This window comes from Microtus oregoni, unplaced genomic scaffold (assembly GCF_018167655.1).
Source record: "Microtus oregoni isolate MIOR12 unplaced genomic scaffold, Mior012 000053F_ref0000044, whole genome shotgun sequence".
In the NCBI taxonomy this organism is placed as follows: domain Eukaryota; kingdom Metazoa; phylum Chordata; class Mammalia; order Rodentia; family Cricetidae; genus Microtus; species Microtus oregoni.
The window spans coordinates 12,941,604-12,959,832 of NW_024543829.1; the positions used below are offsets into that span (position 1 = coordinate 12,941,604).

At 38.1% G+C, this 18,229-nt stretch overlaps 1 protein-coding gene across 5 annotated transcripts in view; it reads right to left on the reverse strand.

Moving 5' to 3' along the window:
• Window positions 1-18,229, reverse strand: part of Cpq (carboxypeptidase Q) — a 357,049-nt gene that overhangs the window by 209,709 nt on the left and 129,111 nt on the right. For all 5 annotated transcript variants that reach the window (XM_041637438.1, XM_041637441.1, XM_041637437.1 and 2 more), the window contains one exon: window positions 12,432-12,639. In XM_041637438.1, coding sequence (XP_041493372.1) covers window positions 12,432-12,639 — 208 coding nt within the window. The remainder of the gene's footprint in view (window positions 1-12,431; window positions 12,640-18,229) is intronic.

An 18,229-nucleotide genomic window follows, 5' to 3' on the forward strand; every position in this document is an offset into this window, starting at 1 on the left:
TCAAGATTAAAGGCACACACATGCTAAGAACCTCATGATCACTTGCTATTAGTGATCAGTCAGCTAGCAGGGTGCTTTCATTTCACACCATAGCACCCAAATCTAGTCACAACTGCTCACTGACTAGAATATTTAAAATCTTGGTCTTAGATTCCTTCACACAGAGATTCCCTAGATACCTATTTTATAATTTCCTATATCCTTTTTACCAGTTTCAGTAAATTCTGTTGCATTTTTGATGTTCTTACCATCGATAGTGGGGCACTTGTTTATACGTTGAGATCTAACTATAACTGTTCATTAGAAGAAGGATTTGAGCACGGAAAGCTGGACCACTGGTACCTCTGTGACCAGCCAGTCTTTTTACTCCCTCCACAATCCTTCCAGCCTCATCCCACAGTGAGGTTCTGAGTGGCCTTAGGACCACTGATGCTAAAAGATGAAGTACTGCAGATTTTAACTGCTGTGTTCCAACAAATCATCAGTGCACCTATATTCTCTTAACTGCCTTTGGCTAATCCATTGTTTCAATGGTTGAAGTTTTTTTTTAAGGACTTCTGATTATGTATTTCCTATCTCCGCAGTAGGAAGTCCTTTTTTGCCTTTGCTTCTTTAAGAGAAAAATATTTTTCTCTTGGAATTCCTAGTTCTTAAAGGTGGTGACGAATATGCAACTCTTGGCCAAAGCAACCACAGATATTATTTCAGAAAATCCTCAAGCATCCCCATTTTGCAGAAAGGAAAACTGAGACTGAAATTCTAAAATTCCCTAGGGCATCATCATGGATGACTCAGTGTCAGACTCCTCTGTCTGTCCTTATCTCTGGTCATGAGTCCAGATCTTAGTATAAGCCACTAGAAGCACAATGATAGAGACACAATGTCCAAAGGAAAGAATCTTGGCAAAGTCTTCTTTCTCGTGCTCTGATCTCTTTTGATTTACATCTATTTTTTCCTCCCTATAAGTTTCTTCAAAAATATAGGATTCAATATATTCCATCTTCAGAAGGAGGGTCATGTGGATTCTAAATGAATGGTATGCAGATTAGAATGAATATTATACCACTGAAAAACATAATTTTTAAAATGCCTTCCTATGACTTCAATATTTTTTCCAGCAAAAAACAAACAAACAAACAAACAAACACTGGTTCCTCCCTGCATACACATGGAGACTAGTAACCATCTACACCTCCAGTTCCAGGGATCCTACCATTATCTTCCAGCCTCTTCAAACACTGCATATACACAGTACACAGACAAACATACATGTAGGCAAACTGCCCATATACACAAAATAAAAATAAATATTTAAAAATTCAAACATGGAATTTTACCCTTCTTTTAAAGAGCCAATATAGAAACAACTATGTAAATAAAAATTATGTGCAGTGTCAAGGAAAAAATAAAGAAAGAAATTAAAGTCTTCCTTGAATTCAATAAAAATAAAGACACATCATACCCAAACCTATGGGACACTATGAAGGCAGTGCTAAGAGGAAAATTCATAGCACTAAGTGCCCACATAAAGAAAATGGAGAAAGCACACATTAGAGACTTAATAGCACAGCTGAAAGCTCTAGAAAAAAAAGAAGCAGAATCACCCAGGAGGAGTAGAAGACTGGAAATAATCAAACTGAGGGCTGAAATCAACAAAATAGAAACACAGAAAACAATTCAAAGAATCAATGAAACAAAAAGCTGGTTCTTGGAGAAAATCAACAAGATTGACAAACCCCTATCCAAGCTAATCAAATGGCAGAGATAGACATGCAAATTAACAAGATCAGAAATGAAAAGGGAGACATAACCACAAATGGCAGAGGAAATTCGGAGAATCATTAGATCTTACTACAAAAGCCTGTATGCCACAAAATTGGAAAATGTGAAAGAAATGGACACTTTTTAAGATAAGTACCATATACCAAAATTAAATCAAGAACAGGTGAACAGTTTAAATAGACCTGTAAGTCGTGAGGAATTGGAAGCTGTCATCAGAAACTTCCCTACCAAAAAGAGCCCTGGACCAGATGGTTTCAATGCAGAATTCTACCAGAACTTCCAAGGAGAGCTAATACCTATACTCCTTAATGTGCTTCACAAAATAGAAACAGAAGAATCATTGCCAAACTCCTTTTATGAAGCTACAGTCACCCTGATACCAAAACCACACAAAGACTTAACCAAGAAAGAGAATTACAGACCAATCTCACTCATGAACATCGATGCAAAATTTTCAATAAAATATTGGCAAACCAAATCCAAGAACACATCCAAAAATTATACATTATAATCAAATAGGCTTCATCCCAGAGAGGCAGGGCTGGCTCAACATACGAAAATCTGTCAATGTAATCCATCATATAAATAAACTGAAGGAAAAAACCCATATGATCATTTCTTTAGATGCTGAAAAAGCATTTGGCAAAATTCAACACCCCTTTATGATAAAGGTTTTAGAGAGACTAGGGATACAAGGTTCATTCCTAAATATAATAAAAGCAATATACAGCAAGCCGACAGCTAACATTAAATTAAATGGAAACTCAAAGCTATCCCACTAAAATCAGGAACAAGCAAGGCTGTCCACTTTCTCCATACCTTCTTAATTTTTTTAATAGCAGAATATCCAGAGTGGTTTTGAGATATTGTAGATAAATATAATTGTCATTTGATACATGAGCATTCTATAAGCAATCAAATTATAATATTAGAACAATAAAAGCATGGTGTGTAATTACTCTTCCACCAAGAAAAGCGAGTCAAATGATATCTGGTACTACTAGTTACATTATTATATTAATCAAAAAACTCTAGAGAATAGCTTGAAAAGAAACCCACATGATTAGTAGTTCCAGTGTCGTGTAGAACATATGCCCATATTTGCTTTTAATAGTAATACAAATGTTATGATGCCCTATACAAATAGGAAGTAATTTAAATCCCATAGAAAAATTAAAAGGAATCCTATCTTCAGATGAATGAGTTTATCAGTCACAAGGTCCAGTCATAAACAGAATCACTGGTGAAGATAACAGACTGGATCTATCCAGTCTACAAACTGAAGTAAAGTAGGATGTGAAACATAAGACCAATGCATGTGCTCTGGTACTGACCTCATGCACAGGTCAAAGCAGCTAGAGCATAACGTATTCATTGGTGCACAGGGCCTTAAATTAGTACAGATTGGCAGGCTTGACTTCTGATGGTATGATCTCTCCTTTTGCCATTTAGCTGAAGGTTTGCTATGTTTCTGGTGACCTCTACTCTCTCCTCACCCTTTGCCATTGACCTTGATGACCTGGGGCTGGAGAAGTCAAAGAGGAATCCATAATGTTTCAGTGGATCCATCTACAATTACAGATGCATATCCCTTCCCAATTTTCTTCTGGAGGAGTAAAACTAGGGCAGATTAACGCATCAGCTTGCTTATTTCCTTCTGCAATAGAACTAGGGAGGTTGGAATTTGAGTCTATTGCTAGAAATAATCCTACAACCTAAGCAAAATCTGAAATGATATTTAAGAGTTTATGAATTAACCATAATAGATGAATCTAAACAACCAGTTTGTTGGGCTGAGGGAAAAAGTATTAATAGACTGGTGAATATCTGGACCATGAATCCCTTCTATATCCTTAGATGAACCATCAATAAAATAAGCATCTACCTGTGGACATTCAAAGGTTGGATAATTTTTGAAATCCACAAATTTAGTTCATATCAGAAAATCCCATACCTTGTCAGCTATATAATAATAATTTTCTATCCTTCCATAGTATCAGTAAATAAAGTTTGAAAATCCAAAGAGTTCTGAATGCTCTTTAAAAACTGATATTGAACCTATAATTTGTGATCCTAGAGAAGCTAAATAAGAAGGTGAACCCAAAGAAAAACATATAGGCATCCTCCTGAATATTAACCTTCATCAGGCGATGAAAGGAGACAGAGACAGAGACCCACATTGGAGCACCGGACAGAAATCTCAAGTTCCAAATCAGGAGCAGAAGGAGAGAGAGCACGAGCAAGGAACTCAGGACCGCGAGGGGTGCACCCACACACTGAGACAATGGGGATGTTCTATCGGGAACTCACCAAGGCCAGCTGGCCCGGGCCTGAAAAAGCATGGGATAAACCGGACTGCTGAACATAGTGGACAATGAGGAATACTGAGAACTCAAGAACAATGGCTATGGGTTTTTGATCCTACTGCACGTACTGGCTTTGTGGGAGCCTAGGCAGTTTGGATGCTCACCTTACTAGACCTGGATGGAGTTGGGTGGTCCTTGGACTTCCCACAGGGCAGGGAACCCTGATTGCTCTTTGGGCTGACAAGGGAGGGGGACTTGATTGGGGGAGGGGGACAGAAATGGGAGGCGGTGGCGGGGAGGAGGCAGAAATCTTTAATAAATAATTAATAAAAAAAATTTAAAAAAAAAACCTTATTGTTAGTTAAGGTTAATATAATACAGCAAGGATCAAATTTATGTACTTGTTGACATTTGGTTCTTCCCTGAATTACTAATTGAGCAAGAAGAGTAAGGTAAACAGTATTTTTTCCCTTGTGGTATGTATAAATAAACTCATTCCAAATTTTTATCATCCTGTAATACCTGTAGGAGACAATTTAGTCAGGAAAATAAGTAAGTTAAAATAAGTAAAGGAAAATAAAGAAGTGGAGGATCCACATAATATGCAAATGGCTCTTTTAGTCTGGATTCAAATAACTATAGGTCTCTTCTTGCCCTTGAGATAATATGCAAGACTGTCCAATGCCGTCTCTCCTCCTAGAGCTTTAAATAGATTGGCTAGTGCATGTTAGGCAAATATTTTGATTTTGCTGAAATTGCACTGGAAATACCTAGCACAAATCATGAGGCCAGGGAGGAATTGGGAAATAAATTCCTTTTCCCTGCTGTGCCCTAGCTTGCATAGGTTATAAAGTTGGTATTTTCTCCAACGTCCTCATCAGGAACTACAGGGAATTTAAGATTAAATGGATTATCAAACTCCTCATGCCAGAATTCAGGGTCATCCTCAAGTAATAGAGGACACATAGGGACCTGAGGGAGTTGTCAATGGCATATATGGTACTGTTATTACTTTTGATTTTGCTTACATAGGGAAAAACTCCTTCTTTGCCCCTTTTATCAACTTTAAGGTTTGATCATGTGGTTTATATTCATTTAAGGAATTAATTATCTCTTCTTCATGATTACTATCTTCCTTATCAAAGTATTTTGATAAGAGTCTGAATTAATGTCCAAATGATTCAAAATTGAACTCAGATCTTTCCCTCCTTGTTTATATGCCTTTTTAAATTTTCTTTTGGACTCTGTCCCATATGTATTCACCTAAAGTTCCCTTTTCTGCAAACCAGGGATTATACTTGTGTTCCTTTTTTCTTTAAGAAATGATGAACAAACTCAACACAAGGCAAAGCCTCCCCTGGTTTCTGCCCCATGATACTCACTTGCTTCCTCTGGTGAGGATTCCCACTCTCTTATCTCATAGCTGACTTCAGGTCTCTGATTCCTGATGCTACTTGCTTACCACACTAGTTGTTGGACTGAACTGGGGAGAGTGAGGCCTAGAAGTGAGGTGCAATAACGGCCTGTGCAATAGCCAGCATCAGACCGTTTATACTCTGACTGTAAAAGAGAAGCAGATGAGCACAGGTTCAATCACAAGGAGCAGCCACACATAGCAAAACCATGTTTTCCCAAAGAGGCATATGAATAACAAAAGCTGAAGTGAACTCATGCCTGTGCACTACACCTGGGAGGAGAAAGAAAACACATTTCAAGGACAATTCTGTGTTTTAAAGAAACTGAGGTCCCAAGACACTTTTCTTGTTTTCTTGGAGGTGTCCCACAAGCTCTCAGAATTCCCCTTGCAGGACTCCATTCTTGGACAATGAACTGACAATAAACAATAGGGAGAAGAAGTGCTTTGCATAAAACTAGTCAGAATAAATTTGGTATTAAATATTGTAATTTTGCAAAGAGATGATGCATGGCTAAGGAATAACATGCATTAACTGCCCATAATGACTGCTAAAAATTCCTATGACATTAAATTAAGTTAGCTTAACCTTAAATTAAGAAACAAGAATGTGCACAGAATAAGAATATGCTTTGTCTAATCACTCATGCTTAATTTATTGAGCAGTATAACAAAGAGGCATATGAATAACAACAGCTGATATGAACTCACTCCTGTGCACCACACCTGAGAGGAGAAAGAAAACACATTGACGGCACATTTGGCACATGGCCACAATGCTCATCAAAACTGTACTACGGCAGTTCTCTTGGCCAGGGGGAATAATGCTAAGCTCTTCCCAAGCTTTCTACTGAATATCATTTAAAGCAAGATCCAGACACAGTTTAAAAGACCAACACAAGATCCCCTAGCTATCTAAATATTTAGCTATGACTCTGTTTTTACTAAGAGATTCATATTTGATCACTGATCCAGGGATAGGCTAAATGAATGATAAAATATATTAAAATTCTGTTTCAAGGGATATTTTGAAAGATTTACTTTATTATTTATTTTGTGTTTGTGTGTGCATGTGTGCACATAAGCTTGTGGTTGCCCACAGAAGCCAGAGGGAATGTCAGAATCTCTGGAACTGGAATTACAGGTGATTGTGAACTGTCTGAGATGGGTGCTGAGAACAGCACTCTAGTCCTCAAAAGACTGGCAAGTGCTCTTGATTGCCGAGCTAGCTCTCCAATCGCTTTGAGATGATGTGGGATTTTCCTCTGTATGCTGTGAATACCATTAATAAATAAAGAACTGCTTTAGCCTATAGCAGAGCAGGGTGGGGTGGAGCAGAGCTAGGCAGAGAGGACTGGACTGAATGCTGGGAGAAAGAAGGGCAGAGTCAGAGAGAAACCATGTAGCCCCGCCAGAGCCAGATAGAACTTTAGCTGGTAAGCCACAGCAATGTGGCGATACACAGATTACTACAAATGGGTTAAACTGATATGTAAGAGTTAGTCAATAAGAAGTCAGAGCTAATGGGTCAAGCAGTGATTTAAATAATATGGTTTCTATGTGGTTATTTTGGTTCTGGGAGGCCAGGACAAACAAGAAGCCCCTGCAACAATGAGAGGTATTTTTTCAAGTGCTAATTAAAAACAGGATTTGACAGTATTTATAAAAATGTAAGTATGTTAAGTATGTAAAACTATTCAGTAAATAATATAGTGAGGTGAGTCCAAAATGCTAATAGCATCTTTTTGAGTTGATAAATTTCCAAACAAATATCTTCATTGTTCTCTATTTTCAAGCATAAATATTGACTTTCTATTAAAAACCCAACTTAATCATCAGTATTTTAATTTTTTGTTAGTGTATGTTTGTGTGTATGTGTGAGTGTATGCCACGTATGTACAAGGGTCTGAGGAGGCTAGAAGGAGGCACCACATCCTCTGGAGCTGGAGTTATAGGCAATTGTGAGCCATCGTGTATGGATGCTAGGAAGGAACTGAACTTGAATCTTCTGGAAGAGCAAATAGAGTTTTTAAAATGTAGAGCCATTTCTCCAGACCTACACAGATTTCTTATTTATTTATTTCATCATGAATTGCTATTATCTATTAGAACTATAAACTTGAAACTAGATACCTAGAGATTTCTGTAAATGCCAAAATAGGCTTATGAGTCTATCACTGTGGAAAATACATAGGTAGCACTCAATAGTCAGTCAATGAATGAGGTATAGCATCGAATAACAAGTTGATATGGGCAATTCTATTCCTGAAATCTCAGCTGAGTAACATGATACATAGGAAATCATCTAATTGGTTATGAAATATTAATTTCTACCTGATTGTTGTAGCAGAACTGCAGCAGTGAAGTCCCAGGGAAAACCCAGGTGTTCCTCATTAGTTATTTTCTTGGCTCTACATTAAGCAAAAGTTTTCAAAACATATACCCAGACAGTGAAGTGCCAGAGAAAAGTGGCTGCTTTGAATAGCCCTGACTCCTTATATGATAGCACTCTATGGTTTTTTTTTTTCTCTTTAAAATCCTTTATTTTCATAAGGGCAAGTCAAAATAATATGTATTTTGATGCTAGGAAAATATATTAGTATAACATTAACTGCCTCATTGAAAAGGTAACATTTTGGTTGCCCCAAGACAATAGAACAAAATAGAATGTAGGCAAACTTGATTTGTCTTTCTCAAGGTATAATTTAGTGACTGGGCAGGTTTGTGTATGAAGCTACATAAGTGTTCTATCTTTTTATTAAGATTTTTTTAATACAATATTTTCTCATTTTACATAGCTATCCCTGTTCCCAGTCCCTCCTCTCCTCCCACATCCCCTTCTCTCAACCTCACTCTCCACTTGCCAGAAAGGGCAAGACTTCCCATGGGAAGTCAACAAAGTCTAACACTTTACTTCAAGGCAAGACCAAGCCCCTCCTCCCTGTATCTAGGCAAATAAACATTTCAAACAATGTTTTGATCAATTTCCTCTCTTCTAAAACAATTCATTTGGATCATACTCACTATATGAACAGCAGCTGTTACATTATAACATGATAAATTTCTCAAAATCATGTTCATTTTGAGCTGTGTGACTTGTCTCTCATCCAGTATTGTGCAATTTTTTAAGTGTGTTGGCTGTGGCACACGTCCATGTGTTTGTGCACACAGCCACCTCCTTTGCATAGGACGTCTTGCAATAAATTCTTACCAACTCATTAAACTCTAGCTCATACTTCTCATCTTCACCATTCAGCTTTTGTGACAATTCAGACACAGTTATTCTGTTATATTCCAGTCCACTCTTGATTGATATATGAGTTTTCTAGAAAAATTAGTGTCTTAAAATGAATATTTATTATTTCCATAGCTTTTGTTGGTCAAGAATCTGGCATGATTCAGTGAGGTCTGTCATGATCATTGACATGAATGGGCCAGGGTTGCAGTCAGGCATCTAGACCAACTTGTCAGTCAGCTTGTGCTGTGTGATGGCAAAAGGCTTTAGGTCCTTATCACATGAACCTCCCCCATGTGTGGCCTAATGTGCCCTCCCAACATGATAACTGGCATCTACTTTAGCATGAACAAACAATGTGTGAAGAGAAAAACACACTGCTTACAAGCCAATTGCTCTTTTGGCTCGAGTCTTGGCCACCATTCATTGGAAGTTAATCACTAACATGTGTTCACATGTAAGCGAGGAATTCAGTTCCACATCTCAGGCGGGGATAGAAAGCACTGTGGGCACATTCAAAAGTGCTAGCATGGCTCTAATTGCATCATTGTACTGTAATTATTTATTGCTTACATGTCTACATTTTAGCTGCATTTCTGGATATTCTGAACATATTTATTCTATGCTTTGAGACACTGAAAGGCTGTGTGCAGTGACTAAGTCAAGTTATACAAGAATTACAATTATGCCCTGTTTTCTTCTGGGACAAGGTCCTCTGTATCCCAGACTGACCTTAAAATTGTCAAGTAGCCAAGAACAAGTTGGAACTTCTGATGCTCCTGTTTCTATCTCCTGAGCACTGGAATTACAAATGCCGCCACTCCCATTTTTAATGCAATGCTGGGGATCAAGGCCAGGGCTTCACACATACTAGACAAACACTATCAGCTGAAGATACTCCTAGTTTCACATACTTTGTGTTCTTTTATGTCACACTGTGGGGTATATCATTGACTTTAGTTGTTAATCGCATCTGAATCTTCTTTGGCTTCTTCATCCTTAAAGTGAGGACTGTAGTAATCAACCCTGTTGTTGGGATTGAGGAAAATAAAGACGAGAGTAAACTGTAAGCCACAGAAATATGCAGCAGTCAGTACCAAGCCAACCAGCATACAGGGCTACAGGGGAGGTTAAATTCATTCCGGAATTCACTGCCCACAGAATTCACTGCACACAGCCTTTCAGTGTTTTAAAGCATAGAATAAATATGTTCAGAGTACCCAGAAATGTAGCAAAAAGGTAGACATGTAAGCAATAAATAATTACAGTACAATGATGCAATTACAGCCATGCTGGCACTTCTGAATGTGCCCACCAGCCACTAGCAAACACCCTTTTATCTTTTCTCTTCTCTGGCTCAGAATGACTCCTAATCTCATGCCTTACATACACATGTATTCAATAAGCATTTTCTACTTCTAACACTGACGGTTGCTTCCATTTTCCTTTATTCCACGTAAAAAGGGGCCTTGTTTAGGTATAAGTATTTTACAACCAGAAAGAGATTAAGAAGTACACTGTGAAGAATGGCTGAGAACATAGGTTATTGGATAGGATAGATGTGAACTGAATCCCAGGTCTGCTGCCCAGATCACAAACTCTGTGATTCCTTGTAGCTTTGTTTGCCTTGACTGTTATATGGGGATAACAACTTTACTTATTAAGGAGATAATAAATATGTGAAAAGAATCTAGAATGACACCTACCAGCACCAAGCACACCGGGAATGTGTATTAGTCTTCATGAGTAACTATGGTTATTTTCAAATTGTTGTATCACTAATCAGGGCAAGGTGTACAGTCTATGAACAAGCACAGTCCCATGCTTGTGAGTCCTATCTGGTAAACCAGGATGACTTGAATCCAGGAATGCCTAGTCACCTGGGTTTGCTTTGCCTACCTGGGTGGCAGTCTACTGAAAATAAGTCGTCTGGCTGGAGCTGTTTCTGTTTGCTTTTTAGCTGAGCCCAGAGGCATGCAGGGCCACAAGCATGTTTCAGAAATTTGGAAAATAAACAATGAAATGTTTCATGCTTGCCACACATATCTTTTTCCTCCCATGACTTAGTTTGGCTGGTTCTCAGCCATAAAAAGTTTACAATAAGAAAGAAAAGAAAGAACAGGTTTGACAGCTTAAAACTTAACCCCATCCCCTAAAATTTTCCAGCCGGAGGCTATGATATGAACAAATGTACTAACCAATATAAAACTTTTCATAATGACTCTGCTCATCAAAGTTTAAACAGCTGCTCAAATTGGTGAAAGTGTTCCCACCCAGGCAGAAGGTGTTACACATCACCAGACCACAAGCGACATTCAGAGGAAGGGAAGATGCATCGGCCTGCCATGTCCAGAGATGGATCTGACTGGGGAGATGAAGAAAGGACACACACAGAGAGACATGCAGAAAAGCTGGAATCAGGTAGATAAGGTTCTATGATGGAGGAAATGAAACATCTTGGAAGCTCCCTATGCTATATAGGGTTGAACAGGGAGGTGGGGTTTTTGCATATAGATGAACAAGGAGGTGGATTATTCCACACAGATAAACAAGGAGAAAGGGTTTAGGGCAAAAAGCTGGAGCAAGAACACAGGTTTAGCTAATCTTAGTAGGAGCAGTCTCTGTAAGGAAGCAGGTCATAAAAATCTAAGAGAGGACAGATATGGTGGACATTTTCTGCATATACTATCAACACTCTCTCATGGATCAGAGAAAGGCTTTGTCAACCCCCTGAGAATCACCAGCTAGGGAAGGGATTTTGTCACTTCCCTGGGTCTAAGTCAAGGGACCCTAACATGGCCATGCTAAACAAAGACACACTCAGGACTTCACTACTCAGGGCTTCCTCCACTCCCCATAACTGGAATTATGAATAATTCCAAATAATAAGCTGCATTTTCAGAGTTATAGTTGTCACTAATAAAGACTTATATCAGAATGTCTACAAAATATTTTGCATATTTTGTATCATATTAAGTATATGTAAATTCTGTGAGTGCCTATGATGTGCCCAACACATGCAAGCTCTCTGGTAGACACGTCTCATCTGCTTCTCACACTAATTTTGGTAGTGGCACATATCTTTATAAAGATCAGTGACAGGCCAGTTGCTTTGGAGATAAGTTCTCTAAAGTCCAGGAACAAATAGCCCATTACTTAACATTTGGCTAGTGTAGATATGCTTCTAAAATCATTTGAAATATACATGAAATTTGGAATCCTCACTTGAACTGTGGATCAAAGCTTGGTTTGAATTTGTATTTCTCTGAGCTTCGTTTTTTCGCAGACTTTGTAGCTCTGTGCAGACCTAGACAAGAAGTTTCTATCTAGGTTAGTTTCCTTGATTCGTAATGAAGAAACTAGATTCTACATTATTGTACTTTGAAATGATTCTTAAAATATTCATAAAATTAACACAGTATCAATTGTTGGGATGATTTCTAGCTCTAAAGGGAATACACACAACTTTCTCTTCCATTCAGATTGACTTTCCATGCTGTGGGTCTTATTCTGCCCTTGAGTTTGTCTTCCATTCTTTAGTGTGGTGAACAATTAATGGGGAAAATATATGAAGCTTCAGGTTTTAATGAGTCTATGAGGGCCATCCTAACAGATTCATGTTCTCTCCTAACTATTCTAAAAATGACCACCAGACCAGAACGTCCTCTACCAGAAGTCCTCCCGTGTCACTCACTTGCTCTGGATACTTGCTCCCAGTGATCTCTGCTACAGTGTTGAAGGAATCAGCATCTGGGTAGGTCTTTGCTCCCATCTCCAGATGAACAACAATTTTGTTCCCACGAGAAGCCATTCGTGACATCATTTCTGCATCTTCCACTGTGATACAGGCTGTCGGGATCTTGGGCACACCATCTTGATATTCCTGAACACCTGTGTGAGGACTTGAGAAAATGTACCACCAGATTACCTCAAGGGTGAAAACTTATCTTAAGCACTTATATATTGACCCAGACTTTTACTGATGTGTGGATTTGCTTTTTATATGAATATAACTTTTAGTTTTGATAAAACTGCACAAACCTAAGTTTAATAATTATGTCATTTAAAAGATTACATTTTTGTAGTTTGGACAATCCTAATGTGGCAAACTGGCATAATCTCTTCAGGATAGTGAAATGCTGTCATAACCAAGAATAACTGTAGTAATGAGGTTGCTTGCTTGTTCCCAGCTGTCCAAATCCAAAATAATCACTCAGAAACTATATTATTTAAATTACTGCTTGACCAATCACTTAGGCGTATTGCTAGCTAGCTCTTACATCTATTATTAACTCATTTCCATTATTTTATATTTTACTGCGAGGTTAGTGGCCTATTGGCAAGGTCCAGCTAGCAGCTGGCGTCTTTCCCCTCTGGTGGCTACATGGCACATGGTGTCTTTCTGACTCTGCCATCTTTCTCCCAGCATTCAGTTTAGTTTTTCCTGCCTACCTCTATTCTGCCCTGCCAGGCCCAAGACAGTTTCTTTATTAACCAATGGTATTCATGAAGAGCATGAAGAGGGGAATCCCACATAAAATAACCAAGAAATGGACTCACATAAGGAGGGCGAGGGAGCCTCTGAAACCCATCAAGGTTATAGACAAGATCCACATGTGTAGCAAGAAACCAGGTCAGATTCTCTCAGCTCTAGAGTTACTAACACTGGGCCTCCCCACTATCCAACGAAACACAAAACACAGAATATTCAACCCTGTGATGATGCAGAAAATTGCATAGAAAAAAACAGTAAAACAACCAAGAAATTTTTGCAATGCTATTAAGAAATGCTGATTATTTTGTTAGAAGAAAAGGAAATCTATTATATGTATGGCACTAATGGAAACAGTTATTTGTGATGGTTAATCTATATATTAATGTCTGCATGATGAGGAACCCAGAACTTGTCGATCTGTCTAATCTACCTAGCATACACCTAATGGTTACTTTTTTCTGTCTCCTGCAGTTCTAGGATAACAGGAAGGCAGGCTACATTTACCCAGCTTAAGTCTAAAGAGTCTTTTTTGTTTGTTTCTTATTTTTTCCATTGTTCCTTTGATCTGGTCCTCATACTCTCATGGCAAGCATTTTGACCCCAGAGACATCCTCAGTCTCTATGAAAATAAAATGTAGTAAGTTTACAAATGTGCGTGAACGCTAGTGAGTATCGAGTCTCTTTGGGGTATTAATTAAAATGTTCTAGACTCAGTGAGTGTTGCACAACTCTGTGAACATATCAAAATGACAGCACTGAGCAAGTTGGAGGCAGATTTCATAACTTTTGGATTATATGCAAGGAAAAAATTTATTTATAAAAATCAAGCTGCAATTTCCAGATTTTAAAAAAGAAAATCTTAGTATTTTCTCATTTGGAAAATTGTGTTTCTGTATACCTAATTTATGAGATTTATGATAACATACACAAAATATAAAATGAACATATTTAAAAAATGAAACTTGAAAGCTGCCACCAGGTCTTTAAATCTCATTAAATTTCTTGTGCATCTTACAAAAGTGACATAATTTGAAGACACCTGAATTTTTTCCATATATCTACATAAAATGCATACCATGTTTAAGCAAGTAAGTTTGAAATCTCCCCCTTGATTGCCACACATAGGTCTAACGTCTTTAAAGCTAATCACTGCTGACTAGTTCTTTCTAAAGGCACCAGGTTCTTTATACCGCTGAGGACTTTGAATGTGCAAGGCTCACAGCAGACCCAGAGAGCAGTTGTGTGGTGCTAATGTCACATGCTGTGGAAAGCAGGTGACAAGAGGATGGTTATTTGTCGCCAGGAGGAACAGGCCGAGTTTTGTAGGAGCAAATAACACATTGGTTAAGTACATACAGGGTACTTAGAGCTTGGGACTGTTTCTGAAGAAAGGATCTGGCCATGAGAATGGCACGCAGATTAAGCTTTTGAAGCTGCAGGCTCTTGTGTCTGAACTTCTAAAAACGTCTTTATTAGAGATGTTTTAAAAGAAAGACTTTCTCTGTTTAGTAGAATGTCTTGTTTGTCTTAAAAAGTAATTTGAAAGTAACTCTCTTGGAATAATTACAATTGGTTTTATTGTATTTTTTTCTTTTAGATCTAACATCTTAAAAGTAAATTCATCTCAGACTTTTAAACTGTCACTAACCATAGTAAAAGTAAATTCATTTAAGACTTTTATACTGTCATTAACTACACAAAAGCACAGAAGTTTCTACCATATAATTTCACAAAGGGAAAAACCAAAACAGTCTCTCTCCCCATGAGTTAAGAACAAAAGACCTGCCCAGGAGAGAAGTGCGGTATGGGTGGGAGCCACCTTTATTTCCAACTTCAGAAATTCAGTTGAAAGGGTATAAAAGAGGCAGAACAAAGTCAGATTCCTAAATGTATTCCACAGGGAAAAGGAGCTGCATGGGGGTGTGTTCCCAACAGACATGATCAGTATTTTAATCTCTACAGACCCCAGTGAGGAAACACTTTACAAGCAGAGGTTCAGAGACGAGTGTCTTCCCAAACAGAGCAAGGCACCCAACAAGACCAGAGTGTGAAAAGAAGGAAGATGGTCAGAATGCTTAGAGGAAAAAGCAACCCTGTGTTTTAATAGCCATAGCACAGAGAAACAACTTCTGGCTTCTTTCTCTAAAATTCAAAAATGTAGAGGAGATACAAGGACAGCATGAAGTATCTTCCTGTGAAACAATTTCAGAAATTTTTTAAATACCTAAAATTTTACACTTAACATCTTGGCATTTAAAAGGTCTGACATAAATACTAATATTGTTATGTAATTTGCAATTCAAACTCAATATCACAAAACATATGTTTTCTATTTGATTTTGTTTTTTCTTATACAGTTTTTATTTATTTATACTTGTTTCATCACATTAATTTGGTCTCCCTCTCATTTTCTATTCTAATATAACATATCTATATCAGTATTAATCAAAATGAAGACTTAGAATAATAAATTATTGATGTATATGGTTTATTTAACAATGATGACGCAAGTGATAAAGATATGAGACACCAAAATAATTTGACAGGTGTCAACTATAACTTTAGCCAAAGAAATGTCCTATGTGATAAACTACCTACTGTTGTCTGTGTCAGCTCTAGGCATCCTCAGGAATATTAACCTTCATCAGGCGATGAAAGGAGACAGAGACAGAGACCCACACGGGAGCACCGGACAGAAATCTCAAGGTCCAAATCAGGAGCAGAAGGAGACGGAGCACGAGCAAGGAACTCAGGACCACGAGGGGTGCACCCACACACTAAGACAATGGGGATGTTCTATTGGGATCTCACCAAGGCCAGCTGGCCTAGGTCTGAAAAAGCATGGGATAAATCCGGACTAGCTGAACATAGCGGACAATGAGGAATACTGAGAATTCAAGAACAATTGCAGTGGGTTTTTGATCCTACTGCACGTACTGGCTTTGTGGGAGCCTAGGCAGTTTGGATGCTCACCTTACGAGACCTGGATAGAGGTGGGCAGTCCTTGGGCTTCCCACAGGTCAGGGAACCCTGATTGCTCTTCGAGCAGATGAGGGGGGGGGACTTGATCGGGGGAGGGGGAGGGAAATGGGAAGCGGTTGTGGGGACGAGGCAGAAATCCTTAATAAATAAATAAATTTAAAAAATAAAAAAAAAGAAAAACCCTGTAACTAATTAATTAAGCTAATTAATTAGAGTGAAAGGTATCTAAATATCAGTTAAATGGGTGTATTGATGCAGGCCTATAATCCCAGGGAGGAGACTTTGGATTCAGGTGAAGTCCTATTTGTGTTACATAGCAAGACCATAGGTAGGTCACTGATCAATGGTAGATGATAGACAGATGATAGATAAACAGATAGATGGATGACAGTAGATGTGCTGGTGATGGACAGACAGACAAACAGTTCATTCAGACCACTATCTTTCATTAGGTTGCTACAGCCTAAATTTCCATTATACATTATCATTAGCTCATGCCTTCTTACCAGAACAGAATTGACCTTACTACTCATAGCATGTGATAGTTCTTGGCTAACATCAAGTGAGGACATTTGAAAAGTTTAACATTCTTTATTCTTTAAAATTTAAATAAAAACAGAATAGAACTGGGGAGATAACTCAGTAGGTAAAGCTCTAACTATCCAAACATGAAGACCTAATTCCAATCTCCAGAACCCATAAAAAGCCTGACATAGTCTCCAGAAGAGAACAGCCTGGATAATTTGGCTTGCATAGAGGTGGGTAATGAAGAGAGTATGTTCCAAACAAGATAGAAACAGAGGATCAACTCTGACATGCACATGCAAGGTTTGGCACATATGCAGCCACACTCCCACAGGGCACTGTACATACACACAAACATTTTAAATGCTCCCAGCAAGAGAAAGTCAGAGACTTGAGGAAAATAGATAAGAGCGAAAGTATCAATTGTTTTCAATGCATAACCCACTAGATATGAACCTAAGAAAGCTTACTGGGTGGAGAGAGAAGACATACGATTAAGTCAGGGCCTATTTCCCTACTGGAGGATTTGCATGTACACTAGTCTCTCACAGGCACTGAGAAATAACAGAATTGGGAAGCCTGCTTCGCTGAACATTTCCTAAGTCCCACTGGCCATGGAAAGTTTTTCACACACACACTTCTTCCATCTCATAAAGAACTGGGTTTTGTGAAAAGCCTATTCATCCTTTTGTAAGAAAGACTAAGACAGGAGTATAGCTCACGGTATCCCAGCTATTAAAACTTTCTAGATGGAGTATTTCCCATCTATCCTATGTAGAGAACTCTCCACTCGCTCTCCCTGCCAGAAAGGAAGATACAAAGCTGTGCTGTAGAAAATCTGAAGTGTGGCCACGGTTTTGTTCTTTGTGCTCAGCACCTGTCACTCCCGACAAGTCCCACTCTACTCCTCAGCTCAAAGAGGCTTCTTAGCCTACTGAAGGTGCCTTTTTTTCCGCAGTATTGACCCCCAAGGCATGCTGCTCCCTCCAGGTGATAATAGCTGGACATTTTGTTTCAGGTTCAATTAGATGGCTCTTCCTATAAACCTTCTGCAATTACCTGGGTAGCACTGGAGATGCCCATCCTCAACTGCCCTTTCTGTGTTGTTCTGTAAACAGTGCTTTACCATCACATGCTAGAATGTGCTTCTAAAAAGTCAAGTCCACGTATAACTCTTCCTTCTATAAAGCAAGGATTTATATGATCAACCATATTTTAAGATTTTATAGATGTTGCTTGATGATATCTTTGTGTTCAACAAATGTATTCATGCTGAATGTATTTGATAATAAAAATATCAAAAAATATTCTTTAGTAAAATGGCAGTATTTTATAATATTTTAAAATAAAAAATCATCAAAACACATTACTAATAAATATGTAGTCCAGATAAAAGTTAATTTAAAAACCCTATAAAATGTACAAAAAGGATAAAATAAACTATACAACAAACATTAATGTAACCAAGATCTTTAAAAAGTAAAATGTAT